The following is a 27,932-nucleotide window of genomic DNA, read 5'->3' as shown; positions in this document are numbered from 1 at the left end:
CTGTTTACACCTCTCCTCTTCCACCAGACCCATGCTCCCCAAGGGTGGGCACCCGCCCTGCTCTCCCCAGAGGCCCAGGAGCTAATACTGGGCACAAGAGGGGACAGCCACTTCCCTCCAGGACTGTTTCCCAAACCAGCTAACAGGGCCGCTATGAAGCCTAGGACGGGCAGTGGATGCTTTGCAGCCCCTCTGGTTCCCATGAGGCCTTCAGGAGACAAAGTGGAGGCCCTAAGCAAGGCCTCAGCCTTTAGCAAGTTCTGGTTAAATCTACTGCCACCTCCATCTTACAGAAGACCCCAGAGGGCTAGCCATTGCTCAGAGGCACCCCTATGGCAACTGGAACCCAGGTCTCAATAGTGTCCTCTGGCCTGGTGTGGTGGCGGATGCCTAGAATCCCAGCAGTTTGGGAGGCTGAGACAGGATTGTGAGTTCAAAGCCAGCCTCAGGCAGTGGTGAGGTCCTAAGCAACTGGATGAGACCCTGTCTCTAAATAAAATACAAAATAGGGCTGGGGATGTGGCTCAGTGGTCAAGTGCCCCTGAGTTCAATCCCCAGTACCAAAAAAAAAAAAAAAAAGTGTCCCTGGCACCTCCCCAGACCCATCTTGTTCTTGGGTCTGAGCTGTCCTCTTCAAACATATCAGGGCCGGCCTATCTCCTGGGGCCAGGCGCTGATGGCCTTATCAGAAGCTGCCAGGGGCCTTGGTTCCCCCACCCGCCCCACCCCCCTGGGCTAGCATCTGCCATGTTGGACCGTGGCCACACCAGAGACAGCACCCAAAACCTAAAGCCTGGAGGGGCCTTTGGTTCTGATTGCGTCTGGAACCCTGCCCACCAGTCCACCCACACGCCTGTCCTAAAGGATGCCACCTGTCCCCACTCAGACCTCCCTCCTGTGGCTTCCCCAGAGTACCCGCCGCCCACCAGTGCTCCCAGCTGCAATCCTGGCCCCATGGCTGCCTGCAGTGTGGCCTCTCTGAGCCTCAGCTTCCCCTCCCGTCCTGGTCAAGTTCTGGTGACGTCACTGTGGTCATTTACATGGTATTCAATGTATATAGCAGGTGCTCAATGTGTGTCCTATGAAAACTGAATACCCGCTTCACCCATGTCACCTGCCTCCCTGGATGGTGACCCGTGGTTCTATCCATCCAAGGTGGGGTAGGCATGGATGTCACCAAGGAGCTGTCCCCAGTGGAGCTCAGAGGACATTAGGACAGGACAGTCAGGGAACCGGCTGTCCTCAACCCTGCCTGCCTGGGGGCCTCCAGCCTGAGTACTGCTCCCGTGGTGTGCGACCAGGGCCCCAGCCACCAGGACAGGCCACTACATGGTGGGTCCTGCTTTATTCAGAGTCGGCAAGGACCCTCCCCGGCTGCTCCACACCCTCCGGGGGGCGCGGGCAAGTCGAGGGGCCAGTGACCAGGGGACGCTCCGGGCTCCCCTGTCTGCTGGGCGCCCGCCCCGCCTCATGCGGCACTGGGGACGCCGGGTCCTCGAGCCCAACTCAGCTTCGGCTTCTTGAACCGCAAGAGGCGACACTGTACAGGGCTTCCTGGACGGCGTGGGGGCGGCGGCCATACGATGGCCAAGATTTAGGGGTCGGGTGGCGGGCAGAGCCGTCACCCGCAGTCTGAGGGGGCCACGGGCGGCCACCGGCGCGGCGGGCTCTGGGCTGTCTGGTCCAGGGGGCCGGGGCCCGGCCGGGGCGGCGGCGGCGGGGGCGGCGGGCGTATGGCTTGGGCGACGAGGCCGGGCAGGGTCTGCAGGGAGGTGCCCAGCGCGTCCAGGCGGCTCTCCAGGGCGGCCAGGCGGACCTCGAGTTCCTCCTGCTGGGCGTGCAGCTCGGACACCAGGTCATACATGACGCTCTGGGTCTGCAGGAGAGAGGAGAGCTGAGCGGGCGGAGGAGGGACGAGCACAGGCGACCTCGGGCTGCAGCTAAGGGGGCGGTGGGGGATGGGCACGAATGCCAGGCTCAGGGCCAGGGGACCTGGAGGGCCCCGGAAGGGTGGCCGCAGCCGGAGGTGCCCTGGGGGTGGCCTGGACATATGTAGCCACAGGGGACTTCAGTGGGGGCTCCCAGACCTGGAGGAGGCGCTGGGCTGGGAACAGGGGAGGCTCAGGGCCAGGGTCTGAGGGGAACATGACCGGGTTCCTGCCCCACAGTGAGCTGGGGAGGGGGCGGGGCCTGATGAGATGGGGGACTATTCTAAGGATCACAGATCAGGGACGTGTCACTGGAACATTCACTGTTTCAGCAGCTGGTGGGGCGTCCCCGTCACCCCTGAAGCTTCCCCAAAACCCAGAGAGGTGCTCCTGTTCACGAGGGCAGGAGACGACCCCAGGGACAGTCCCTGGCGCAGATGCCGCTCTGGCCGACAGGTGGCGCCAGAACCCCGCTCTGTGACTGACCGGGGCCAGGTCACAGGAGAGATCTGAGGCCTCCCCAGGCAGCACATAGAGGAGGTCGGCACCTGCTCCCTAGGAAGCTTGTCCCCCATGGATCCCCCTCCACTGCCACCACCCCTGGGTGAGAGGGTGACATCTGCTGGTGCCTGAAGCGGCATCCAGCCATGGACAGTTCTTTTGGGCTCTCTGAGGACAGTAAACCTCAGAGTCAACCCCCTCAAATTTAGAATCTACATTTTATTTTTCCCAGAGAAAACTATTCCATTAGCCAGAAACCTTGGAGACCATTCAAATTTAATATGGAGCCGGCGCCTGTGGCCCCAGCTCCCCCTGAAGCAGGAGGATCACCTGAGCTCAGGTGTTCAAGACCTGCCTGGTCAACAGGGTGAGAGCCCAGTTCCAAGACCCAACCAAACCAAAAACCGACTAACCAAAAATTGAAGAATATTTTATCTTTTATTAATTTTTTAAAATTAGAAACTCACATAATCCAATCCAGTGAAAGACTTATTTCAAAGAAGGTTTTGTTAAATGTATTTTTGTGAGGAACGTATGATGAAAGGGTGGGTCGATCTTTTAAAATCCAATTTTCAGGGGCTGGGATTGTGGCTCAGCGGTAGAGCGCTCGCCTAGCACGGGTGGGACCCGGGTTCGATTCTCAGCACCACATAAAAATAAAGGCATTGTGTTGTGTCCGTCTACAGCTAAAAAATAATATTTTTTAAAAATCCAAATTTCAAGGCTGGGGTGAGGCTCACGGGCAGAGCCCCCGCTCACCTGGCACAAGACCATGGGTTCCAATTAAAACTAATTTTTAAAGTAACCATATTAGTATTTGAGACAGGTTTCCTGATTGTGGCCAGGCTGGCCTCAAACTCCTGAGCTCAAGTGATCCTCCTGCCTCAGCCTCCAAGGGGCTGGGACTCCAGTCACCCCCCCCACCACCCCCCGCCCAACACATCAGTCTTTTAAAATAAACCCAGCTGCCAGTGTCAACAGGTAAAGATGCCACACGCAGAGGTAGATGCCTAGTGTCTCTCTTACATCAGGGCTACAGAGGACCTGGTCCCCGGCCAGCACCTGTCCCTCCAGTCCTCCTCTGCCCACACCCTGCCCCGCCCACTCACCTTGGCCAGCTCGGCCAGCGTGTTGGCCTGGTCATTCAGCTTCCCTTGTTCAATCTTTACACTCCGGAGCCTGGGGAGACACAGGAGGGTGAGTGGGGACAGGTGGCAGCTGCCGTGGGAATGGGGTCCTTCATGCGCCCACCCGCAGTGGCCTTTGGGACATGCATCGGGTCTGCAGGGCGAAGGGCGGCTCAGCTCCCATGCTGTGGCCACTGGCTGAGGTGTCTGCAGGACTGGCCCCAATCAGAACCATCCCAAGACCCAGGTGAATCTTCACACCAACCCATGGGACAGACATGCACCCTGCCTGCCTCTGAGGTAGGGTTGGCATGCCCCGCGGGTGCCCATCGCCACCATGCACCCCAGGCTCCTGCCACCCCGAGCCCCACGGTGACTTACTTTTGAGCCCTGGCAGGACCAGCAGAGCAGGAGGAAACCACGAGGCAGTTTTAATCTCAGCCCAGCTGAGCGGCACGCACCCGACCCCACCCGGCCCCGCACCCCACCCAGGGCCAAGCTGAGGGTCCCGTGGCAGAGGGGCTGCTGTTGCTCTGCAGGAGGGGCCCAGCCTTGAAGGCTCAGAGCCAGCCCCCCAGGCAGGTGCCTGTCCTCTGTCCCTCCCCTCAGCAGTGTCCACACGGTCCTGGCCATGTGGCCTTGCTGTGCCTACCATCAGGCCCGGGCCCTCAGATGGTGCTTCACCCAGAAAAGCTGAGGTCCGAGGGGCAGAGCCACTGCCCAGCGGCATGCACCCCAGCTGGATTTGAACCCATAACTGCCCCTTATTCTCTATGCCCTCGGCCCCTGGACAGCTGCCTGTGGGGGCAACCGATGTGTGTGCTCTCCTGTTCCCACTGTCCCTTCTGTGCTGGTCAGCCCAGGGCACCACGTCAGGGAGGACTCACCTCCCTGCACCCCAGCCCCAGTATTCCAAGCTCAGCCTCCGTAGGGCCCCCGGCAGGAGATGCCCAGGGAGCCCCAGTCCAGAGAAGCAGAGCTGGAAAGACACCCCAGGCCCCAGAGTTCAGGGCTGGGTGCTGGGGAGCCCCAGGAACAGCAGGAGGCCGCCAGGAAACCCAGACAGCCTTGCACTGGGAATAGTATCCTTGGCTTCTCTGAACTGCCCTGTTTAGGGTGAACCATGTTCTCCCCAAAATTACCCTCACTCCCAGTACCTTAAAATGTGACCAAATAGGAAATAGGGTCTTTGCACATGTCCTCAGCAAAGATAAGGTCATTAGGGTGGCCCTAATCCATTGTGACCGGTGTCCTTATAGAAAGGGGAGGGGCTGGGGGAGCTCAGTTGAGGAGCACTTGTCTAGCATGCACGAGGCCCTGGGTTCCATCCCCAGCACCACAGAAAAACAAAGCAAAATAAACAAACAAAAACCCCTCCCATGGTAGCCAAGTGCTGTGCCCCGAGCCTGTCGTCCCATCTACTCAGAAGACTGAGGAAGGAGGATCCCTTGAGTCTAGGAGTTCAAGGCCAGCTGGACAACATAGCAAGACCCTGTCTCAAACAGAAACAAAAACAAGTCTTACCACAGTCATATGACAAGGGGCTGCTGTCATCAGAAATCAGTCCAATGATAACAGTAAACACAATAAATGTAAACGGACTAAACTGTCTAGTTAAAAAACAAGGACGTCCTGGGTTTGGGCACCACCCTGACCCCCGCCCCCGCCCCAAAAAAAAAGACAGGGATGTAAAAGGCATGAGGAAGTCTTTAGGATGACAGATATATTCATATCTTGGCTGTGGTGATAGTGTCATGGCGATAGTATACATATTTTAAAACCAACAAAACTGGGGGGGAAGGGGAGAGATAGAGGATAGTTAATGGGTTTGATCCCCAGCACGGGAGGGTATAGGAGGAATGACTTCTAATATTCAGGGGCACTGGAGGGCAACTGGCTGACAACCTCTAATTGTGATGTGTCAACATAGTTAGTCACAACCCAAGTAAATAACATATACTTTGAGACAGGGTCTTGCTATGTCGCCCAGGCTGGCCTTGAACTCCTGGGCTCGACTGATCCTCCCGAGCAGCTGGGACCACAGATGTGGACCACCAGGCTCACGAGGAAATGATAACCACTCGAAGAGATGGATATAACAATTACCTTGACCTGGTCTTCACACATATACACACACATGGAAACATCACACTGAACCCCGTAAGTCTGAACGATTATTCTGTCAAGGTTTTGAAAATATGAAAAAGCCAGGTGTGGTGGTACACGCCTATAATCCCAGCAACTTGGGAGGCTGGGGCAAAAGGATCACAAGCTGGAGGCCAGCCTCAGCAACTTAGTGAGACTGTCTCTCAACAAAAACAAATAAGGCCTGGAGATGTGGCTCAGTGCCCTTGGGTCCAATCCCCAGAACCCAAAAGTAAAAATAAATAAACAAACAACATTGACTTCATCGTTTCTTTTACTTTCTTTGGAAGTGGAAATTGCACTGTTGTTCATGTGTTCTTCTGTCCCAAAAAGTAAAGCTTTCTCAGAAACACTCAGCTTCCCTGTTCAGCAGAACTGAACAGCAGGACAGAGACCATCCAGCCCCACGGCCTGAAATATTTACTACTTGTCCCTTTACTTGGAAAAACGCCCTTCCTGGCGACATTTCAGATTCACCTGAGGAACTGAGGTTCACGCTGCACCCAGGACACCTCGTAACTGCTATTGGAAGTGGTCTGTGAGTTTTTTTAAGCTCCCTAAGTGACTCTAATGAGTGGCCAAGGATGAAACCCACTTGATTAAATAATTCCCGGGGCCAAGGGACCACAGAAGTAATCAAGTAGTTTCTAATTACGCCACACAACCTTACGGATCGGATCACACATTTCATTCCAAGCTTCCTGGGAGGCAAAGCAAAAAGGGAAAATAGCTTCCAAGCCAAAACGTTCAACCATTCTTGTTATCCCACAGAGTAAAGTCTGCTTCCTCCACTTATATTGGGTGGCTTCTGCGACTCATCTGAGGCAACTGCAGTGGCTGGTACCTGGCCCGTCGCTTGCCACGCCCCCATCTTCTTCTCTTCCCCAGCACAGGAATGGCAGGTCCCAACCAACTGACCACTTGGCGTGGAGGGGACCCATGACGAGGCCACGGTGGGCTGCCTGGCCTGGCCCTTGGCCTCCTCCTGGAGGCCACAGCTGCCTCTAGGCCCGGCAGCCTGGGAAACACGAGTGGGAAAGTTGCTGGACTTACTGATGGATGGCTTGGAGGAACTTACGCTGGTGTTTCCGAACCCGGGCTTGGTCTGGCCTCTTCACCAGCCTGGTGTGTTTGTAGATGAGCCACGTCTCCCTGAGAACGTTAGCGGCGGCATTTTTTACCTGGGGCCAGAAAAAGAAGTTTCTCAGGATAGGTAGAAAACCAGGGAAGGTTCTAGAAACCTCCAGGAACCCCCAGGACTGGAGTCCCTGGACTGTAAGGTGTGGGGCTGTGGGAGCACGTCCACACCCTAACACACGGGCTCAGCCCGGCCAGGCCCTGGGGTACACCGTGGGAACCTCAGCGCAGCGCATCCGCCCATTTTGATATGGCCTTGGCTTTTTTCATAGGAGGGGTTGAACCCAGGGCCCTCTACCAGAGAGACATGTCCCCAGCTCTTTTTCATTTATATTTTGAAACAGGGTCTCACTCAACAGTGACTAGCAATCCTCCTGCCTCAGCCTCTCAAGTAGCTGGAATTTCGGGCGTGAGCCACCATGCCTGGCTGAGGCCGCCCTCATTCTCTGTAGGGGGACACTGAGGCACAGAAGGTCAATCTGCAACCTGGCCAGGTCAGAGAGCACGCACATGGCACCAGAGGCGGGGTCCCAGGATCCATGCTTCCCTGTCTGGGCCCTCAGGTGGCTCCCCACGTCGCCGCCTGGGTCTGTGCACAGCATGTAATCTGCACACTGCCGGCAGGGCTCCCAGTCTCGACCCAGGCAGGGCGGTCACTCATGGGTGCCTAGGCGCGCCCGCTGGTGCGGGGGAAGGCGAGCAGGGAAGGCGGCCGTGTCCAGGGCTGGGGTCCTCACCCGCTTGGTGAGCTGAGTGTCCATCATGAAATTATGCACGTGCTTTTCAGCCTTAGTGAGCTCCAGCTTCCGGGCCACCACAGCCACCACGAGCGCCGTGCAGCCAGCTCCCTGCAGGCAGAGCGAGGGGCACATCAGCCTCCAGCCCCAAGGTTGCCTCCTCCTCAGGAGACCTGCCCTGTTCCACCCCTGCTGGGCTGCTCCAAACCCGCGATGGAGGTAGATTCCCCTCTGGGAGCCCAGGCGGCCTCCCGGGCCTACTGCCTGGCCCAGGTGCAGGGAGCCCATGGAAGAGCTCGTTCAGTCCCCAGCCACTCATTCTTCTCCCCTCCAGGTGGGGGGGGGGGGCGAGACTCAGAGGCGAAAGGAGCAGGAAACAGACCTGCAGGCCCGCAGGCCACGCCCACAACCACGGGCACGGCCACGCCCACAACCACGGGCACAGCCACGCCCACAGGGCGGGAGGATTTGGAAGATTTTGTTCAAAGCTTCGGGTCTTGGACGGGAGACAGGGCCGATGTACACAGGGCCACCAAACAGGGTCAGAAGGACAGGCGGGGGCTCAGGGCATTTGCGGGAGGGGAAAGGCAGAGGGGGCCCAGGAGGAATGGGAGCTCCCCTGTGGCGGTTGGGGACTTGCTTGTGGCCCCCCCCTACTGCTCAGGGCACCAGGGAGACGGGGAAGGGCAAGGCCAAGGTGGGAGGGAGACAGAGAAGAGTGACATGGAGTAGAGGAAGGGGGGGGGGAGTTCTGCCACCGAGAAGCAGGGGACAGGGAACCTCAGACACCCAGGGGTGTCGCAGGCTCAGGGAGGCAGGTGGTCAGGGTGGCCGGGGTGGCAGAAGGCACCCATGACTGAGCCACCAGCTGCTTCCTTCTGCCACTGCCCAGTCACAGGCTGGGAGCAGGGAAAGGGCCACACTTGGACCTGAGGGTGGGGGCCAGGACGGCTGAACGTTTCTCTGGGGATAGAAGGAAACATTTATGGGAAGGAGCAGGGAAGGGCCAGGTCATTATCAAAAAAGTCCTGGATGGGTTTGAATACCAACATGCCAAGCCTGGGTGGGTGGGCAAAAGGGGAAGCAGGGGCTCCCCACCTGGGCCAGAATGAGGATCCAGGAAAAAGGACAACTGAGGGATCCATGTAGAAGCACATGGGTGCTTCATAGATACAGTCTAGACATGATGTTGGCCAATCAATGCCAGCTTCCAGAAGGCCAGGCTGGGGTGCCCTGAAGTTGAAAAACAAGAATCTCATAGATGGTGCTGGAAATTGGAGCCTGTGAGGCATCGAGCACAAGGAGATGCGCTTGGGTAAAGATGGAAGGGGAGAGGGTTGATAGAAGAGGGAGAAAAAGAACCTGGCTGAAGCGTCCAGGTGTGGCTTCATGTGACACCTAAGGCTGAATGGAAAGGGCAGAGGGCGCTCGGTTCTGTGCCCACCACTGAAATCCAAAAAATCCACCATATAGACCTGAGTGACCAGTTCCATGTGCAATGGGGGCAAGGGCAGGGAGCAGGCTGCAGGGTAGACACCGAACTTTCTGGAAGGAGCCACGCCTGACAACCACGCCCATTAAGGGAACATGGCTTCTCCACTTCATCCTGGCCCCCTGGGTTCCAAGTCCTCCTGCACCAGCTGCCTGGGGAGGCGGGGGCACGATCTCCCGCTTCCCCCCTCGACTCCAGGATGAAGTGAAGCCAACCCACACCAAGTCCCTCCGCAGAAGCGCGTGCAGCCAGTTGGGGGAGGGCGGAGTCACAGCAGACGCGGGCGGCCAGCAGGGGGTGACAGGATGGGGAGAGCGGGAGGGAAGGGAACAGAGCGAGGGGGGCGGCGGCGGGGGCGGGAGGAAGGAAGAGCACTTGTAGAGGAGATGAAAGAAACTTGGCGAAAAAGAAGGTTCCAGAAGGAGGAGATGATAGAAAGGAAACGGATGATGGAATCAGGGAAAAGAGGAGGACGCCCACGCCCACGAAGGCGGATTGAGAAGCCCAGGAGAGCCAGGTGCTGCTGGCCCAAGTCCACAGACGCGCCGCAGCGGGGAAGCCACACAGGGTCCTGGGCTCCTGGAAGCTAGCCAAGGATGGGGGCATGGCGGGGCTGCCCAGGGCACTCATGGTTCCAAAGCATAAATGAGCCTAGTTTTTGTAGCAAGAGGAGAAAGTGGCAGAGAACAAGCTGAGAAACCAAGGCCCCGAAGGCTCCGGTTCCTTGCCCCGATCCAGGGCTATGAATAAACTGGGCTATGGAGAATAAGGGGACAAAGATGATACTCTGCTCAGAGTGGACCTCAGCTCCTGGAGGGGCTACTCAGCCAGAGCTGGAAGAGCCCACTGAGAGACCCTGAGGCCTGAGGGTGCAGATGTCACACGACAGGACAGGGAAGGAGCAGGGGAGGAAGGGTGGGCTGGCAGGACCTCAGGGCTCTGGAGGGGGGGCTCCGGGCAGGGTTGAAGCGGGGTGTCTCCCGCCCTTACCATGATGCCGGTGAGCAGGCACACACCCTTCCCGCAGTAGGTGTGGGGCACCATGTCACCATAGCCAATGGAGAGGAAGGTGATAGAGATGAGCCACATGGCCCCCAGGAAGTTGCTGGTCACTTCTTGCTTGTCGTGGTACCTGGGGAGTGGGGGTGGGGCTGCCATCAGTTCACAGTGATGTCTCGCCCCGTCACACCCCTGGGGCAGGGCCGGGACTGAGGGCCCCTGCCCACCATGCCCACCGGCTGCACCAGGCCCTGACCTCGGCCACAGGGAGTGGGCCAGTCCGGGGCGTAGTTCTGCTGGGGGCAGGAGGTAAGGGCGCCACAGCCTCCTTCCCTCCCTCTCTCCCAACCCTCCCCCTTGCCCAACACCCAAGCTGCTCCCCCCCAGCCCTGGTGACAGGACAAAGAAGGGCCCAGGTGAGGGTGCACCCACACACGTGCACACAATCCCTCTCCAAAAGACACACACACGGGGACACAGGTGGCTGAGGGTGCCAGAAGCAGCAAGGAGTGAAGGCAAGGATTTAGGTGAGACACCAGGAAGAACTTCCTCAGCCAGTGAGGCCCCAGAAGAACTATTGGACAGGCCAGCGGATGGAGCCCAGGACTTAAGAGAAGGAAAGCCAATACGCAGGGGAGGCACCAAGGCCCCAAACCCCGGGGTCTTGGGTTTGAGAAGAAGGGGGCAGGTCACTTGGCACAGGGGACAGGCCTGGAGCTATAGGCTGGTATCCAGGGGAACAATCCCCAAGATCTTGGAAAGGACACAACTTTGTCCCAGTCTCAGCCAGGCCTGGGGCCCCAGCCACAGGGGTTCAGAGGCACATCTGTGGCCGCCTCAGGGTAGAGGCTGGAGGTTGGTCCTCTGGGTCTGGAGGAGCGGGGAGACCTGTCTGCTGTCCTTCACCTCCTGGGACAACTCTGGATGTCCCGTTCCAACTGACAAGACTGCTGTCAGGGAGTCAGGGGCCCTTCCCCGCTGACCTCGGCCTTCCCAGCCTCCAGAAGCCGAGGCCAGCGGTGGAGACCACTCGGGGACAATTAAAGTCAGCAGTCGGCTGGGGAGACGGGAGGTGGGGACCCCTAGGCCAGCGGGGCACAGGGAGCTTTGGAAGGAGCAGTTGTGCTGGACACAGCCTGGGGACAGGGGTCTGGGGGAGGGAAGGAGGTGGAGGCCTCCCGAAGGGGAGCTGGGCAGATGGAGCCCCCTGATCAGCTGTTTGGGGGTCTCCAACCCCTGAGTCTTGGATGCTTTTCAGGGCCCCTCCAGTCTGGGCTTAGGGTGCTCACGAGGTGGGGGATCAGAGACAGAACCCCGTCTTATACAGAGGCATGTGAGTCCCAAACTGCCCCAGTCTCAATGGGGGTGAGGGGGGACCACCAGCACCCGGCCCAGGAGCCAGGAGGGTGGGGGCGGAGGCGGGTGAGGCCACGCCCACTGGAGCATGAGGCCACGCCCACCAGAGCATGGGGGATGCTGCTGAGAACCCCAGGGGCAGAGGCGAGGAGCATGCAGGAGGCGGGGTGGGGCCAGCAGCGGGGGCAAGCGTCATTGCTGGGCTCAGAATTTAGGATTGGCTGCCCTTGGCCCTGCCCCGTCTGGGGGAGAGGCCTGCAGGGACCCAACCTGGACCTCAGGGACACCTGACCATGGGCCACCCCAGACCTACTCCTGACCCCACTCCTGTCCTGATGGGTGGGGATGGGCTTCGGGACTGGCACGGGCACATCGGGGGTCCGAGAAGACCCCCCCCCCGCAATGACTCCCAGATGGCAGACCTTGATCCCCAGAGGAGCTGGCCCCGGCCACTGTGAACCAGCCATCGGGTCCGAGAGGGGCTGCAGGAGGGTAGGGCGTCAGGGCGAGGGGGAGTCCAGCCTGGGATGGCCAAGGCCCTCCCGAGCTAGGCATGAGCAGGGGGAACCCCTCTTGGACAAGGAAACCCAGGACAAGTCCTGTTGCCCCTCAGAGACTCAAGTTTCCTCATCTGTAAGTTGGGCTGATGGTCTGCCGCCTCCCAGGACTGTCCAGACAAAGCCCACAGAAGCCCTGAAGGCCGGGTGACCCCAACCCGCTAAGCACTCAGGAGGGGGCTTCAGAGCCGCCCAAACAGGACGCTTCTCCAAGCGCCTTCCTCAGGCGAGACAAGGACCCAGGCACAGAGAAGATGGCCTCCAGCCAGCGCAGTGTGCCCCCAGCTCCTCTGGGCAGCGCTGGCAGCCCCGCTGGCCCTCACTCGGCTGTCGGCAGCTAATCTTAAATTCCCAGCAGCGGGGGGCCGCGCGGGGGCTGCAGCTCTGAGCGTGCTCTGAGCTCGGCCAAGGGCGGGACTCACATGTTCTCCCTACAGTCCGGCAGGGCGGGCAGAGGGAGAAGGAAAGCTGGTTAACCGTGGGGGCAGGGGAACAAGGGCGTGGGGTGTCCCGGTCCCGCTGCGTCCTGCTGCCTCTGCCACCCTGGCCTGAGGTCCTGGAGGAGCGCGGGAGGCCTGCGGAGGGGAGGTGGGGAGAGCGGGAGCCACGCCCACGTTGGGGGAGGAGCCAAGAGTGGACCAGGACACGCCCCCAGCTGGGATGAAGGTCCTCAGGAATGAGCATTGAGACCACAAATGGGGCCAGGGGTCACCACAGGGCTCTGGGGAAGGGTGATGAGTGGAAGTGCCGGCGGGAGGGGTCCAGGGTCACAGGAGCCGTGGATGGGCAGGGGGACGGAGGCCCGGGTCCCCAGCCCTCCCGCTCGGCCTGGCGGCCCGGGGCGCACCTCTCACACACGCGCACGGTCCAGGCCGCGATGATCCAGGAGGAGATGCTGAAGACGAGCAGCACGGTGCCGGGGCAGATGGTCATGAGCGTCTTCATGACGAAGCGCGTGTTGAAGGTGATCTTGTTGAGCGCCCCGATGCTGCGGCTCGAGGCGTCAGTGAAGATCTTGCTGTGCAGCAGCATCACGCGGCCCAGCAGGTAGAGGCGGAGGAACATCGGGATGGACAGCAGCACGTCCACGTCGGCCTCGGCCACCGACGGCGCGTACGTGAAGGCCAGCCGCACCGTCCATGTGAAGCGGTAGTGGCCGGGCACCGGGTGGATGGCGCACACGGCGAGCTCCAGCGAGATGAGGAAGACGCGCTCGCAGGTCATGGCGATGCGCCAGTCATCCGCGCCGTTGTCCACCATGAACAGCTGCCGAGAGCGGACGCAAGGAGGACGGTGGGTCCCAGACTCGCACCCAGGTCCCACCCCCAAGAGCGCCCTTGTCAGGAAACCCAACCCAGCCTCAGGTTCCCAAGAAAAGTCAGAAGCGTGGCCCCAGAGGAAGATCCCTAGTTCTCAGCTCTGGCCAGATTCAAACTGAACATAACACCGGCCGGGTATGTCTGTCATCCCAGAGGCTCGGGAGGCTGAGAAAGGAGGATCGCAAGTTCAAAGCCAGCCTCAGCAAAAGTGAGGCACTAAGCAGCTCAGCGAGACCCTGTCTCTAAATACAAAATAAAAAGGGCTGGGGAGGCGGCTCAGTGGTTAAGCGCCCCTGGTTCAATCCCTGGTTCCAAAACAGAACAAAATCAAAACCACACAAGACCTACGCTAACAAGACCGGTGTGTGGACAGGAAAGGAGGAGACCAGGGATGACAGTGAACACATGAGAAACCACACGAGGACATGGCGACAGAACGGCCACTTATAAGGCAAGAAGAGCCGTCCCAGGGACCCACCCCCTGCTGGCCCCTTGATCTTGAACTTGTGCCTCCAGAACTGCGAGAAGACACATCTCTGTAGTTTAGGCCATTTCGCTTCTGGTATTGTACTTATAGCAGCCACAGCGAACTCACGCAGATTTTGATCAACTTATTAATATTGTGTGGTTCGATTTATATGAAACATCCAGAGGGGGCGGATCCAGAGACAGACAGCATGGCTGCCAGGGGCCAGGGAGGTGGTGGGACTGCTGATGGGGATGGGGTCTCCTTCTGGGATTTTGGAAATGTTCTAGAACTAGATAGAAGTAACATTTACATAACATTGCAAATGCCACTGAATTATTCCCCTTTAGAATGGTTACAGTCATATTATATGATTTTTACCTCAGTAAAAAATATCTAGTGAGATGCAGTGGTGCACACCTACAATCCTAGCTACTGGAGAGGCTGAGGCAGGAGGATCACAAGTTTGAGACCAGCCTCAGCAACTTAGCAAGACCCTGTCTCAAAATAAAAATATTAACAGGGCTGGGGCTGGGGCTGAGTGGTAGACTACATGCCTAGCATACACAAGACACTGGATTCAATTCCCAACAGTGCCAAAAATATAATAATAAAATTAAATAAATACAATCAAACAGGAGCAAGTCAGGGGTGTGGCTCAGTGGAAGAGTGCTTCCCTGGCACGCGTGAAGCCCTGGGTTCCATCCACAACACAAGAAAGACAGAAAGAAAGACAGACTGACTGATGACCTTAGAAAGAGGGGAAATTGGAGACTCGGGGTGTGGCTCAGTGGTAGAGCGCTAGGCCCTGGGTTTGATTCCCAGTACTGCCGAGAGGGAGGGGGCACTTAGACACAGACGTGCACAGAGAAAACGGCCTGTGAGCTTCGAGACCAGTGACGCATCCACAAGCCAAGAGTACCAAGCCTGCGGGGCACCAGAAGCCAGGAAAGAGGCTGGAGCAGCCCCCACAGACCTAAGGAGGAGCCAGCCCTGCTGAGGCCTTGGTCTTGAACCTTCAGCCTCCAGGACAGGCAGAGAGGGTGCATCTGTGTTGAGGGCACTCCGTGTGGGTCTCTGCCCCTGGCTCATCAACACAGAGGTGCACCCTTTCTATTGAACAAAGGCTCTATGTTTTATTTTGGTTATCCATCCATTCACTGAGGGACCTTGGTGTGTGTGGGGGGGTGAGAGTGTGGGGAGTGGTACCAGGGATTGAACTCAGGAGTGCTCCACCACTGAGCCATACCCCCAGCCCTATTTTGTATTTTATTTATTTAGAGACAGGGTCTCACTGAGTTGCTTAGGGCCTCACTAGGTTGCTGAGGCTGGCTCTGAACTCATGATCCTCCTGCCTCGGCCTCCTGAGCTGCTGGGATTTCATTAAGGGAAATTCGTACATGGTTTCTACCTTCTGCCTGTTGTAAAAGATGGTCTTATAAACATTTGTGTGGATGTTGATTTTTGTTTCTCTTGTGGGGGTGAACCTAGGAGGGGTTGTTAGGGGCCAGGGTAACCTCCTGGTTAGCTAGAATCCGCCCTCCACACCTGAGTTCCATATCACATAGTCAGCCACCCACGGGCTGAAAATATTTTGAAAAAAAATCCCATCTGTACTCTTTTTCTTGTCACGATTCCCTAAACAACACACCACATGCACGTTTATGTTGTGTTAGGTGTTCTCAGCCATCTAGAGATGATTTAGAGTCCAAAGGAGGTCATCTGCAGGAACTTGAGCATCCTGGGGTTTAGGTATCTGTGGGGGTCCTGGCACCAATCCCGCAGGCATCCCCAGGGCTGGCTGTATTGGAGGAACTGCCAGACACCTGTCCCCAACAGCCAGCCTGAAGAGACACATGCACATGGCACAGATGGAGATTTCCCACTCGCACGTTCTGCCAGCCTGAGGCCCCTGGAGCTCAGGGGTCTGCGGCCAGGGCAGGAGCCCAGGCCGGTGCTGCCCACTGGGATCTCCCAGGGCCTGAGCTGGCTGAGCTCCATAGCAGGAGGCCAGGCCCAGGCCCAGCGACTCTTCCTATTGGGAAGGACATCAGGTGCCTCCCAGTAGAAACAGAGCCTGATTCCAGGGCTGCGAAGCCACCAGGAAGCCACCAGGGCCATGAAGCTCACTGTGTCCCAGACCCCTGGCTCCACCCTCCTTCACCTCTCCACCATTCCCGTTTGGAGAGGAGCCATGAAAGTTAACAGGCAGAGGCGGCGTTGCAGGGAGGTGGTGACGACGCGGTGACTCTTCACAGAGAACTTTGGTTTTTGTCGAGGAGACTATTTGTCCTGTGTGTCCTGGGGAGCGGGGGTCCCAGCTGGGCTGACCTCGGGACTCTGGGGCCCAGGTGAGGAGCCCCCGCCCTGCCCCGGGAGGCACTGACCTGGATCTCCCGGGCGTGGTAGAGGACCACGAGGCCCAGCAGGATGGCGGTGGACAGGCTGATGAGGCATTTCAGGGCGAACGAGTAGAGTGAGTCCTGGGGAGAGGGAGAGGGCGCTGGGGGGGCTCCCAGGCACCACCCCCACCAGGCCCCTGGGGACAGCAGCTGGCCAGAGGGCGCTCTTCCCCATGGCCGGCCCGGTACCCACTGAGCCTCCATCTCCTGAGCTGCCTGTCGCCAGCCTGGTCTCACTTGGGTCCTGAGGTTTATAAGGCCTGGTCCCATATGGCCCTGGGGTGTCTCGAGGCCTGCTGGGCCATGGACTGGCACCTCCGTCTGCAAGGCCTGGCTCCCTCCAGCCCCAGTCTCCGGGCAGACAAGCCCTGGTTTCTCTCTGTTCTCACACCCACTTGGTGACACAGAGGACTCACAGAGCCAGGCTGGTGACACACTGACCATTCTAGATGGAGAGGGAGAGCGTGGCCTGCGCCCAGCCCAGCCTTCCCTGGGGTCCCCCTCCCCAGCTCACTGGGGAGCAGCAGAGGGAGGGGCTGGAGTGGCACAGGGAGCCCCAGGATCCCCTGCATTCTCCACCTGCCTCCCTGGGGGCCTCGGCTCCACTCCCAAGGGAGCCCTAAGGTGCCTGGGCGGGGGCTGTGCCTACCTTGGTGTACACCCCCCAGGACAGCTCGGTCTCCGTCACCATGACGACGATGCCAAACATGCCGAAGATGAGGGCGTAGTCACTGAGCCGTTTCCGCTTCTCAAAGAGGGCCCTGCGGTGGCCCAGGCGGTGGCCCACAGTCGGGGTCTTCCCAGGGCCCCTCCTCCCGCCTGCTTCGTCCTCCTCCTCCTCTTCCTCCTCCTCCTGGTCCTGGGGCTGTCCCCGGGGGCTGCCCGGCGAGAGCCTGGACGGCTCGCTCTTGGCCACCACCACCTGGAGGCCGGGGCTGGGCGGGGGGTGCGGGGGGCGGCCTGCTTCAGGGTCCAGAGGGTCTCGGCCCAGAACACCTGGCCCGCTGCCCAGCGGCCGCCCCACGCTACCATTGTGGCTGTGGCCGTTCATGACCACCTGGCTGCCGGGGCTGGACTCCCTGCAGGCCACCCGGAGCCCGGCATGGCTCAGTGGCTGGGCTCCTGCGCTGACCTGCGGAGAGCAGAGGGACTTAGTCACAGGAAGGCCTTGGTGACTGACCAGAAGAGCAGGGATCAGCACCACCGTTCCAGAACATTCGAAGGCACAGGCCACCTCGGGAGGTCAGAATGCCAACATGTGGGTCACCATCCAAAAACATCAAGCCAGCCTGGGGCCTCTCGGCTTGGACCCCCCACCCTGCCCAGTGCCGTCATTTGCTAAACCAAACTCCCTACTGCGGCCAAGAGGCCCTCTGTGGTCAGCCTTCCGCCCACCCCACCCCAGGCTCACTGCCTCCCAGCCACGCTGGCCTCCGCATGACCCCAGCAAGTTCCAGCAAGCCCGGAACACCAAACAGCAGACCCTTGCCTGCTGACTATCTCCGTACCCAAGGACGCAGCTGGCACCCAGAGAACACCCGCTGGACGCTGCGAGCTGGCGCTGCCATCAGGGGTGCCTGGGAGCAGAGACGCAGTGTATGGGGAGGATGTGGTTCTGATCCAGGTCAGCCCCCCAGACTTCTGGATGGAGACTCTGGCTCCTCGCCCCAGACTTTCCAAAGGCCTGAGTGTGTTTACGCAGCTCAGGTGAGGCCTGGGCCACATCAGAGACCAAGGCTGACGCTCCCTGTGCCTCGGCAGGTTCCAGGACCAACCCTCCCTGCCAGCCCGCTGTCTCACACCCTCACGGGCACACCCTGCGGCCACCTGGCCAGGGTTTATTGAGCATCTACTATGTGCCGTGCTTCAATCTTCATGCAGATGTCCGCCCTCACCCTCACAGTATACCCCAGAAGGGGATCCTGGGCTTGGCCAGTCTTAGGGATGGAGACCCCGAGGCACAGCACTGTGGAGGGACAGATTCTGGCCTTGGCTGCCTGGTGGGATTCAGGAGACACGGGCTGGAGCTCCTCTAGATGCCAGGCCTGGGTCAGGGAGGTGGACAGCAGCTGTGCCTATAGGCAGGACAGTCCCCACTCCCACTGGGGTGGCCGATATGGAGACCTTCAACTCAGGACACACCAAGATGAGCCCGACTGTAGGGGGAGACAGAGCGGCCTTGCTCACCACCCACCACAGTCCATGCGTGCCTTCGACCAGCAGGCCCCACGGGGGTCTGTCCTCTCCACCAGGTATCTCCAGATGCTGGTGCCATCCCTCGTGGCCAGCCAACCTCGTAAAGCCTGTCCCCATCCCTGCCTCCGCCCACACTCGGCCGGGCACGCTCAGCCCAGCACTCCAGGCAAGGCCTCCCGCCCTACGCTGCAGGACTCGGTGGCCCCTCCCGGCCCTGGTTTCTCTCTACACAAACTCTCGGGCCCCGCTCTCTACGCTGAGGCCACCGCCTTCCAGGTGGGCAGGAGCTCATCCTGGCCCTACGTCCTGCCTTCACCTGAGGGCAGGGGGCAAAGAGACCCCAGGTGCCCTTCCACCGTCCCCTGAAGGTGCAGAAGGTCCCCACCTGGGCTGGGGAGCACAGGCAGGCAGGAGAGGTGGGTGGCCTGGCAGACAGGACCCAGAGGGGGCGGGGGCCTGCAGAGGGCTGCTGCAAACGACCTTCCAAACGCACCGATGAAGAGGCAATTTGGGATGTGACTCAGCCACCCGACGCCTGGGCCAAGTTCAGCGGTGTATCTGCCATGTTCCTCCTCGCCTGGAAGCCGCGTCCTAAGGTGCCCTGGGCAGGGAGGGGGCAGCGGGGGGGCGGTGAGGAGGGAAATATGACAGGTGGCTTCTGAGAGGGCAGAGGGTGGAGGGCTTTCCCTGGGCCCCTTATGTGGACAAGTGCCAGGGCTCTTACTGTGTTTCAAGCCCTTGATCAGAAAGATCACATTTCATCCCTACCGCCACCCGACGGGGCAGGTGACATGCCTGTTCCCATTCTACAGATGAGGTAAAAAGCTCAGAGAGGTTGAGCACACTGCCCAAGGTCACACAGCCAGGAAGGGCAGGCACCAGGTTGATGCCATCCAGAGGTGTCAGGATCTGTCATGGGAAGAGGGAATCAGCCTGGCCTTGCTCCGGAGAGGCCACAAGCTGGGAGACAACGGGTGGTGAGTTCCGGATCCCTCTCCCCGCCTCAGATGAAGAGAAGGACAGAGTGTCTTTTCTGAGAATCCCCCTGGAAAAGGGGCGGCTCATTTCTAAAGGCTGGGAAGGACCAGAGGCGCTGAGGATGAGGCCTCACTCTTGCAGGTCCCCCTCCCCCAGGGCTGCCTGGACACCACAGCCCTAGAAACGCCTCGAAGCACCAACCAAGGCTTGGAACTATGGAAGGTGTTTCATCCCTTTGTTTTTATTTCTGTGGTGCTGGGGGTTGAGCCAGGGGCGCTCTAGCACTGAGGACAGCCCCAACCCTGCTTTATTTTTAATTATTATCTTTCTACACAATTCCTTTATTTTATTTTCTATTTATTTTTATGTGGTGCTGAAGATTGAACCCAGGGCCTCACATGTGCTAGGCGAGGGTGCTACCACTGAGCCACAACCCTAGCCCCCCCCCCCTTTTTTTAAGTTTTTGAGACAGGGTTTTGCTAAGTTGCGCAGGCTGGCCTCAAACCTGTGATCCTCCTGCTTCAGCCTCCAAAGTCTCTGGGATCAGAGGCATGGCTGCTGCACCCAGCAGGAGGGTGTGTTTCAAGTTCAAGGCCCCAGTTTCAACACTGAGGATCCCCATAAGGTAGGAGCACCCTGTGGACTGCACTTGGATTCAAGCACCCTGGGCATTTAAGAATTGTTGAATGTGTCTGGTCACAAGACCCCTGCTCCCTGAAGGCTCGAGCCCAAGAGACACACAGACTTGTGGGAAACTGAGGGGGCAGGGGGGCAGGAGGGCTCTTGAGAAAAGCAGGGAGCAGAGGAGCTGGCCCACCTAAAGTCATGTGGGAAGAAGGACAAAGCCAGCAGCCCTCAGAGGCCTTTTTACAAATGATGGGCTGGTTGAAGCAGCTGCCCAGGAGAACCCTCAGGTGTCCCTACTAAGGGGCAAAGTCATTGCCCCTCTGGAATGCCTCTTCTTTAAGGCACCCCAATAGTACTCATCCCGACACCCTGGTGCCCGCAAGGGAGTAAGAGACACCTCTTCCCATTCTTAAGAACTGGATCAGGAGGTGTCCCCTGCTCATGCGCCAGTCCTCAGAGCTGGGCCCCCACCCCCACCCCAGTGTTTCCAAAGAGCCAGAGCCACACACGGCAGAAACTTCCAGGACACACAGGCCTGTTTTGAGTCCCAGCCAGGGCAGCCCCAAGGCTGCGTGTCCCTGTGGAGGGTGAGGAAGGACCCCGGGGAACCCCTCAGCCCTCTCAGGACCCTAACTCTGCAAGGTGGGCAGGCTCCACTTGTCCTCCTGCCCTGGGGCACAGGCGGCTCCTAGCTGAGCTGGATGCTGGCTGCCAGCCTGGTCCCCATCACCACCACCAGGAACCTGCCTGCCAGCCCGCAGGGGCCACTCAGCCTGCCCTGACCTCCTGGAGGCCGCCACCCTCACTGCCCTCCTCTCTGATCCTCTCCATCAGCGTCTTCGCTGGGCCCCCAGCTCTGACATTCACATCTGCTGCCACACCTTCCAGGACAGCAGGGGCAGTGCCCTGGGCTGGGTACAGGGACCTGTGTGTCCAGGGAGAACTGGGAGTCTGGGGCTCGCGGACCCTTTGCGAAGCATCCCAACCCTTGGCCCGAGGGCTCAGCCGTGGTGAGGGGCTCCTCCTTCCCGTCCCCAAATCATCCCGGCTCCCTGCCAGCCCTGCGAGCTCCCCACCTCCAACGTGTACCGGGCGAGTTCGGAGACTCGCTGCCCTGCGCCCAGCGCCCCGCCGGGCTCCCCAGGACGGGGTCCGGCTCCCACTCCCTCGGCGGAGCACGCTCGTCCCCTCCTCCGCGCGCCCCCTGGCCTCCAGACCCCGCGAGACCCTCCCTCCTGGCCCCTACCCCCAGCCGTGTCCCCTCTGGGACCTGGCTCCTTCGCTGGGTACCCGGGGCTGCGCATCGTGGACCCTCCCGCCGCCCCTACGGTCCCACCGTGTACCTGAGGACGACGGTGGGTGGACGAGGCTGGCGGGGAGAGGGTCCCGCGCGGCCGTGGACCCCCCGGCAGAGGCCGGGGCCGGGGTCGCGGCCGGGACGGGCAGCAGCGAGCGGGCGCTGGGCCCCGGGGCGGCGGGGCCGGGGGCGGCAGCGGCCGGCGCATCCCCCGCCGCCCAGTCTACTGGCCCGGCCGGGGGGCGAACGCCCGCCCCAGCCCGGAGAGAAGGGGGCGGTACGACGCGAGCGGCGCCGCCCATTGGCCGATCCCGGCTGGCCCCGCCCCGACGACCCCGCTAGCCCCGCCCATATTTAAAGATCCCACATTCCGGGGCGCCTGTTCTGCTCTCAGCTTGTGGTCAAGTTCGCACTCTTGCCCCGCATCACGGAAGGGGCCTTGGCAGAACCACAAGCCCCGCTCGCCACAGCCTTGGAGCCTCCTAGCCACTCGTGCCCCAAAATGGGTCCCCTGACTTCAGTGGCCCCTCCAACCTTGGTGTGCCTGGGGGCCCTCCGCACGGCTCCACCAGCTGGGTGGACAAGTTTGCAGGGACGCCCTCTCCCCAAACGACCTCCTCAGTGGTCGGCTCTGCGTAGAGGAGCAGAGGCGGGGGCAGGATGTGGGCAAGTAGGGGGTGCCTAGAAGCCTGCTGCAGCGGGGGGCTCTGGGGTGTCTGCGGTGGGGAGCGGGTAACTGGCTGGAGGACACCTTCTCTGGGAGGGGAGATGCCTGCTCACCTCGGGCTCTCCACCCCTAAACCCCAACACCCATGCCCAGATAGCAGGCGCAGGAGCCCCACCGAGCTGGGATCACCAAGTTGGGGGTCCCCCAAACAGTGTCCCTTCCCCAGGCACTTAGGTTGGTGTTCATTCAACCTTAACGGGGCTGGGGGACGGAGGTGGGGAACGCTCCTGCTCCCCCAGACCGCCTCACTGCCCTGGTCCCCCTGGTCCCTGGCTGTAGGGATGGCAGTGTGTGGATCTGTACCCTAGCCTGGGGGGTCCCTGGGGCAGCAGCTGGCTCCTCCCCTCTCCCCACACACCCCCATCTGTTTTGCTCCTGGAGCTCTAGGTGGGAACACCTGACTGTAGTTGTCACTGCCTGGGGGCAGTTGTGTTTCCGACTCTCAGAAAACAGCTGGACTGAAAGAAGGAAGGAAAGAGGGCGGGTGGCTGCTGGGCAGAAGGTGGCAGGGGGGCAGCTGATGGGACCGATACTGAGCAGGACCAGGTGATGCCTCAGGGCCCAGGGTGGCAGATGGGCCCTGTTCTCTTCTTTCCCGAGCCTGTTCTGGCCACCCTGAGGTGGTGACAGTGTTCAGGGATGTGACAGGAAATGGAGGCCCTGGTGGTCCCTGCCATGTCCACATAGATGGGGCTGGATGAGTGCCACCAGGGTAGGTACAAAAACAAACAAAATCCCCCAGAGTGCCTTGAGGACCTCGGAGGGACAGATCTCAGCTGTGTTGAGGAAAGTCCCTCCTCCCTCCTGAACAGCTGCTCACTCGCCAGGCCCCCCTGTCGCCCCAGTCTCCCCCACCCCTCTTTCTCCTTCCACCTGCAGCCCTCTGCACTCCAAGTCCCTGCCTGGAGGGTGGGAGGGTCCTTCTAAAGCACACTATTGAGAGAGCCACCCACAGCACCCCCGGGATCAGGAACACACCCTGCCCTGCACCCCAGGTCCCTGGTCACTGACTGCCTGATCCAGCCCCTGTACAGGTCCTGCTCCACGGGCAGCATTTAGTGTGCCCACGGGCTGACCCTGCCCAACCTGCCTATGTAGGCTGTGGCACTGCGTGTCTTCCAGATTCAAGTCTGACATGTAAACAAGCCAAAGTTCACAAAAGCATCAGTCCCACCCTCCACCCCTCTGGCCCTGCCCAGGCCCCTCAGCCTCTGTGCCCACCTTCTCCCTTTGGAAAAAGTCCTTTATTCCCCTTTGGGCCCCCTCGAGGGGACAAACTTGGGACAGTTGAGCTGGTGGTCTACTGAGATGGCACTGCTGCCTACTGGACTCCCACCCCTTGGAGACAAGGCTGGCAGTGGGTGATGGGCGTTGGGAGTGGACGCGGGTGGGGCACGCGGGGCCTCTCGGGGCTGTATTCCAGGCAGAGCCTCCCATCAGCCTGTGGCTGCACCCAAGGAGCCTGCAAATGAGCTTGGTAGCCGGCCAAGGCACCCCTGGGACTCAAGCCCCGGGAAATGGCTGTGCACACTGGCTGAGTCCTCAGCTCACAGGCAGCAAAACAGGAAGTCCTTTCTCGGGGCCAGCAACCCCTGGGCAGTGGCCGAGGGTGTGGGTGCAGGAGACCCTCACAGGACCTCCGGGACCCGAGGCAGCAGCTGAGCAGGAGGGGACCTGGGCCTCCCCAGCCCCAGCCCCACCAGCTGTGCCTCCACTGAAATCCTGGAGCCTTCCAGAGCAGCCTGCGGGGAGGCTGTGCCCAGTGTGCTGGGGAGGGGAGGGCAGGGCAGGGCCAGCGTCCCCTCCCTCCTCGCATTCATCATTCATTCACCTCCCTCTGGTTGGTTGTCCCTTCCTTCATTCATGTATCCACCCAGCTCCATCGCAGAGCCTCGTGCTGGGGACAGAGACCAGACTGTACAAACCACGATCCTCCTAGAGCCCCCTGGAGCCGGCTTCCCCGAGGAGAGGGACAATCCTCTTCAAATAAGGATAGAAAACTAAGAATCCGGAGGGCTGGCGGTGCAACTCCACGGCGGAATGCTTGCCCGGTGTGGCCCGGGCCCCCTCCCCAGCACCACCAGAACAAACGAATAGAACTTCAGGGTTCAGGCAGGAGGATTGCAAGTTCAAAGCCAGCCTCAGCAACTAAGCGAGGCCACTCAGAGAGAGCCTGGCTCTAAATAAAATATTTTTAAAAGGCTGGGGATGTGGCTCAGCGCCCTGGGTTCAATCCCGGGTACCCCCCAAAAAATTCACATACTCAGATACACAAAAGCACTGGGCAGAGAGCCAGTCAAGTCAACAGAAACAGGACAGGGGCTGAGACCACCAGACTTCAAAGAGCTGGAGGCAGTGAGGCCCTGGGGGGACCCAGGAGGGTGTACTGGAGAGAGAAGCAGGAGACCATTGGGATGGATGGCAGGGGCAAGCCGGGCAGAGAGTTCCAGGATGGGCAGGAGGCTGGGTGGGGTGACCGAGCAGAGCCACCTGCAGGGCTTAGCCCCCTTGGGCTCCGGAGGACCGCAGGGCAGGAAGGGGACAAGGCAGGCCAGGGAGGCTGGGGCAGGCAGGGGGCCCAGAGGCCTCGTTCCTGGGTCTCCTGGGATTTAGGAACCTGGGGTTCCTTCTGTCAGCATTTATGAAGCACTTTCTGTGTGCAGGAATAGGGCCTGTACTCAGGTGGAGACACCATGGTGACAAAGACACATAAAGAGTCTCTAAATAAATACATAAGACTCTGCTAATGAGCCTAGAGGGTAGGGGCTTTGCTTGTCGCTGGGGGTAGACGCCTAGGGATGACAGACAGGTGGGAGGCCATGCCAGCAGAAGCGAGGAGTCCCCACAGAACATCTGGGGCTGTCAAAGAGCTGAGAGGCCCCGTCCCTGCCCCAGATATCAAGGTCCCCTCCTTCACACTCAGGCTGGGATGCAGCAGGCTACTCCCCCTCCCCCTCCTGGTGGCCCCTACCTGGCCACCTGCCCTGCATATTCCTCTATGGCTGCACTGGTTTGAAAAACTCAAGTCCTCATCGGAGAAGAACCTCAGACTGTGACCTTATTTGGAAGCAGTGTCTTCACAGATGTCCTTAAATTAAGATGAGGTCATACTGGATTCAGGTGGCTCCTAATCTAATGATTGGCATCTGCATAAGAAGGCTGTGTGCAGACACAGACACAGGAAGAAGGCCGGGTGACAACCTGAGGCACAGATGCAGTCCATCAGGAGATGCGAGATGCAGGAAGAGGCAGGAAGGATCCTCCCTTGGAGCCTCAGAATGGAATGTGACCCTGTGACACCTTGATTTCAGACTCTGGGCCTCCAGAACTGTGAGAGAATCAATTTGTGTTGTTTTAAGCCACGATTTGTGGTCATTTGTTCTAGCAGCCACAGGACACTCATACAGTGGTGTCGGGCGATGTGCCGGTACCTCTCTGAGCCTCAATTTCCTCAGCAAGGCAGTGAGGCCCCTTGGAGAGCAGAGGGGTAAGCAGTTAATCCTCATCAAATGTCCCAGGCACACAGCAAGTGCTCAATAGATGCTTGCAGCTGGTACTGGCCTAATTACTACGTGGACTATCTTAATAGGGACTCCTGGCCCGACTCCTCCAGACCCCCAGAAGGATCTTTCTTGGCTGCAAATTGCACCATGTTCCTCTAATTCTGTGCGTCAGTGGCACCCTCCCCAGCCCCCTGTGGCCTCTGAACAATCAGAGCTCCACACAGATCCAGCCTCTACTGCCGGCTAACTCCTCCACTCACTCCCCTGCTGGCTCAGGGATGCCTCCAGGATGTGCCCCCGGTGTTCCCCAGGCACAACAGAGCCCTGCTTTTCCCTCCTGTGGTCCTTGACTCAAGGCAGAAGTCTGGTCCCAGTTTCCTCGTCCCCAGCCCACTCGAGAAGCCTATTCTGGTCCTGCCCAGCTAACACCACCAGATGCCTCCAGCCACGGTTCTGACCCCTGCCACTTCCACTCTGGCCCTGATGGTCCCCACCTTCCCAGCAGTCAGGACAGCTTCTGAAAACCCTAAATCACATCAGCCCCCTCCCCTGCTCACAGCCATGGCTGCCCAATGCTCTGCAGTCAGTTCCCTTACTTCAGCCCCTGCGTTCCTTGCCTGCCAACTTCTCTGCCTTCGCCTCCCTCCACTCTCCCCTTTGATCATTCTGTTCTAGCCGCAGTTACTTTCTCAGTGTTCCTCAGACATGCCAAGCTTGTTCCCACCTCAGGACCTTGGCACATGCTGTTCTCTCTGCTGGGTCTGTCTACCTCTCTCCCCTACCTCTCACTTGGTTGGTTCATCCTCTTCCTCATGGTCATCTCCCCAGAGAGGCCCCTCTGCCCACCTACAGGGAACCTTGCCCTTCCCCTTGAAGAAGCTCTTCTGTGTGTCTACAGGAGACTCCCTTGGTCATTCTCATACACCACCATGTTCCATTTTCCTGCCAATACATGTCACTTTCTTAACTGATGACCCCATGAAATTCCACAAGGACTGACCTGGACCTGTCTTGGTCCTTCTATGTCCCCAGTACCCAGCTCAGAGCCTGGCACACAGTAGCCAACTGCCCGGTATTTGTGGATTCACTGAGTGACCATAACATCCCCCGGGGGAGCTCACCGATGACCCCAAACGTCAGGCAGTGTCTGCAGGGGAAAGCAAGAGGAGGCTGTGGGCACCTTTGGACCTGGTTCAACTCCATCTTTTTCTAGCTGTGTGACCCTGGGTGGACCACCAGACCCTCTGAGCAAGTTCTCTGCTACCCATGATCAGAGGAAACAGGAGGTGACTTTTGAGGGGGCTCTAGAAAGCAATTGTTGCTATTACTTTTAATATTATATCGTCATCATCTCAAAGGCTGGCAATTTTTCCTTAAGTTATCAGTCTTTCTGTCCAACCCTGGTCCACCCCCAACCCCAAAGGTGACCCGAGGCTCGACTCACTCACCCTGGGTGCAGGGTTCTGTCACTGAGCTGTTGTCCAGGGGTCTTCAGTCCTGCCGGGTGACCGCCCAGCCGCGGGGTGCTGTAGCTGCTGTGCACGTCCTCTCAGGACCTGGAAGGAGCAGAGAAGGGGAAGGGGTGTGGGCTAAGACAGGGACCAGGGGAGTGGCTCCCAGAGCAGATTTGTGCCGTGACTCCACCTTGAAAGTTAGGTCACTTGGGAAGTTTTAAAAAAACTTAAAATTGGTGGCTTTGCCTGTCCAGCGGGGCCTTGGGGAGCCCTGGAGGATGCTCCCGTTTCCACTAGGTGCTGGACACTGACTGCTCTCTCTGCCCTTCCCCATGCTGGTCCTGTCCTTCCTCAAGTCCCTCCAAGGTTCCTTTCCACTTTCAGTGTGCTGGGAGGGGCTGGTTTGAGGGAGATGGAGGGGAAACCCAGCCAAGAACTTGAATGTCACAGAGGTCCTTTCTTTCACCAGGATCTGGGATGGGGGCAAGGGCCACCTGGATGGCACAGAGGCCTCGTCTTCCAGCTAAGGGGGCCTTGGAGTTGATGCTGGCCCAGGAGGGTAGCAGGGTGGTCCAAGGTCGCCCCTCAGGTCTGAGATTCTGTCCTGCTTGACTCAAAGAGCTTTGGTTCGTTCATGTGCAACCCCCCTTCACCTCAAGGATTCCCTCTGACAAGGTCTTGGGCATCCTGAAGAGGCTGAGGGAGAGGGGGCCAGGGAGGACAAAGGAGAAAGAGATCAGAGAACCTAGGGAGAGAGCCAGGTGGGGGCTCCTCAGCTCAGACTGGGTCTCAAGCTGATGGGGAGACACGGAAAATGAGATTGTAAGGAATACGCCCAGATCCAGGGCCCCCAGGAGGGTGCCCTCCCACCCACCCTCAGGGTTGAACCCAGGGAGCAGAGGATCCAGAGATAGCCCACCAGCCGGCTCTAGGGTTAGTGAATCTAACCCCCAAACCTGCTCTGCCCCTGCCCAGCTGGGTGAC

The 27,932-nt window shown here is 59.5% G+C and overlaps 1 protein-coding gene across 8 annotated transcripts; it reads right to left on the bottom strand.

The window, feature by feature from the left end:
* Nucleotides 1-1,342: 1,342 nt before the first annotated feature.
* Nucleotides 1,343-27,050, bottom strand: KCNN1 (potassium calcium-activated channel subfamily N member 1). 8 transcript variants are annotated; one of them, XR_014021120.1, is made up of 10 exons: nucleotides 21,311-21,506; nucleotides 16,816-17,298; nucleotides 16,152-16,247; nucleotides 12,827-13,245; nucleotides 10,058-10,199; nucleotides 7,576-7,686; nucleotides 6,755-6,882; nucleotides 3,938-5,048; nucleotides 3,539-3,608; nucleotides 1,810-1,876 (listed from the first exon to the last, which is right to left on the bottom strand). XR_014021120.1 is itself a non-coding variant. In XM_081286796.1 (9 exons), the coding sequence occupies exons 2-9, from the start codon at nucleotides 17,215-17,217 to the stop codon at nucleotides 1,622-1,624; spliced, it is 1,623 nt and encodes a 540-aa protein (XP_081142922.1). In that variant the 5' UTR covers nucleotides 17,218-17,298; nucleotides 26,943-27,050; the 3' UTR covers nucleotides 1,343-1,621. The 8 variants fall into 8 exon arrangements, 4 of the variants coding, with proteins under 4 accessions (XP_081142922.1, XP_081142921.1, XP_081142923.1 ...); XM_081286796.1 differs by lacking the exons at nucleotides 3,938-5,048; nucleotides 21,311-21,506 and adding an exon at nucleotides 26,943-27,050 and having other exon boundaries at nucleotides 1,343-1,876; XM_081286795.1 differs by lacking the exon at nucleotides 3,938-5,048 and having other exon boundaries at nucleotides 1,343-1,876.
* Nucleotides 27,051-27,932: the final 882 nt, after the last annotated feature.

Source organism: Spermophilus citellus (assembly GCF_964194105.1).
Source record: "Spermophilus citellus genome assembly, chromosome: 3".
Classification (NCBI taxonomy): Eukaryota; Metazoa; Chordata; class Mammalia; order Rodentia; family Sciuridae; genus Spermophilus; species Spermophilus citellus.
This window is presented reverse-complemented; position numbering and strand designations above follow the sequence as displayed.

What these genes read in the sequence shown, in the direction of transcription:
- KCNN1 (XM_081286795.1), bottom strand. Translation starts at nt 21,472, where the DNA reads ATGCGCCGGCCGCTGCCGCCCCCGGCCCCGCCGCCCCGGGGCCCAGCG. An exon ending in CCTGGGGGGTGTACACCAAG is followed by an intron (nt 16,248 to 16,815) that starts GTAGGCACAGCC and finishes CCCTCTCCCCAG; the next exon opens with GACTCACTCTACTCGTTCGC. An exon ending in ACCACGCCCGGGAGATCCAG is followed by an intron (nt 13,246 to 16,151) that starts GTCAGTGCCTCC and finishes CGCTCTCGGCAG; the next exon opens with CTGTTCATGGTGGACAACGG.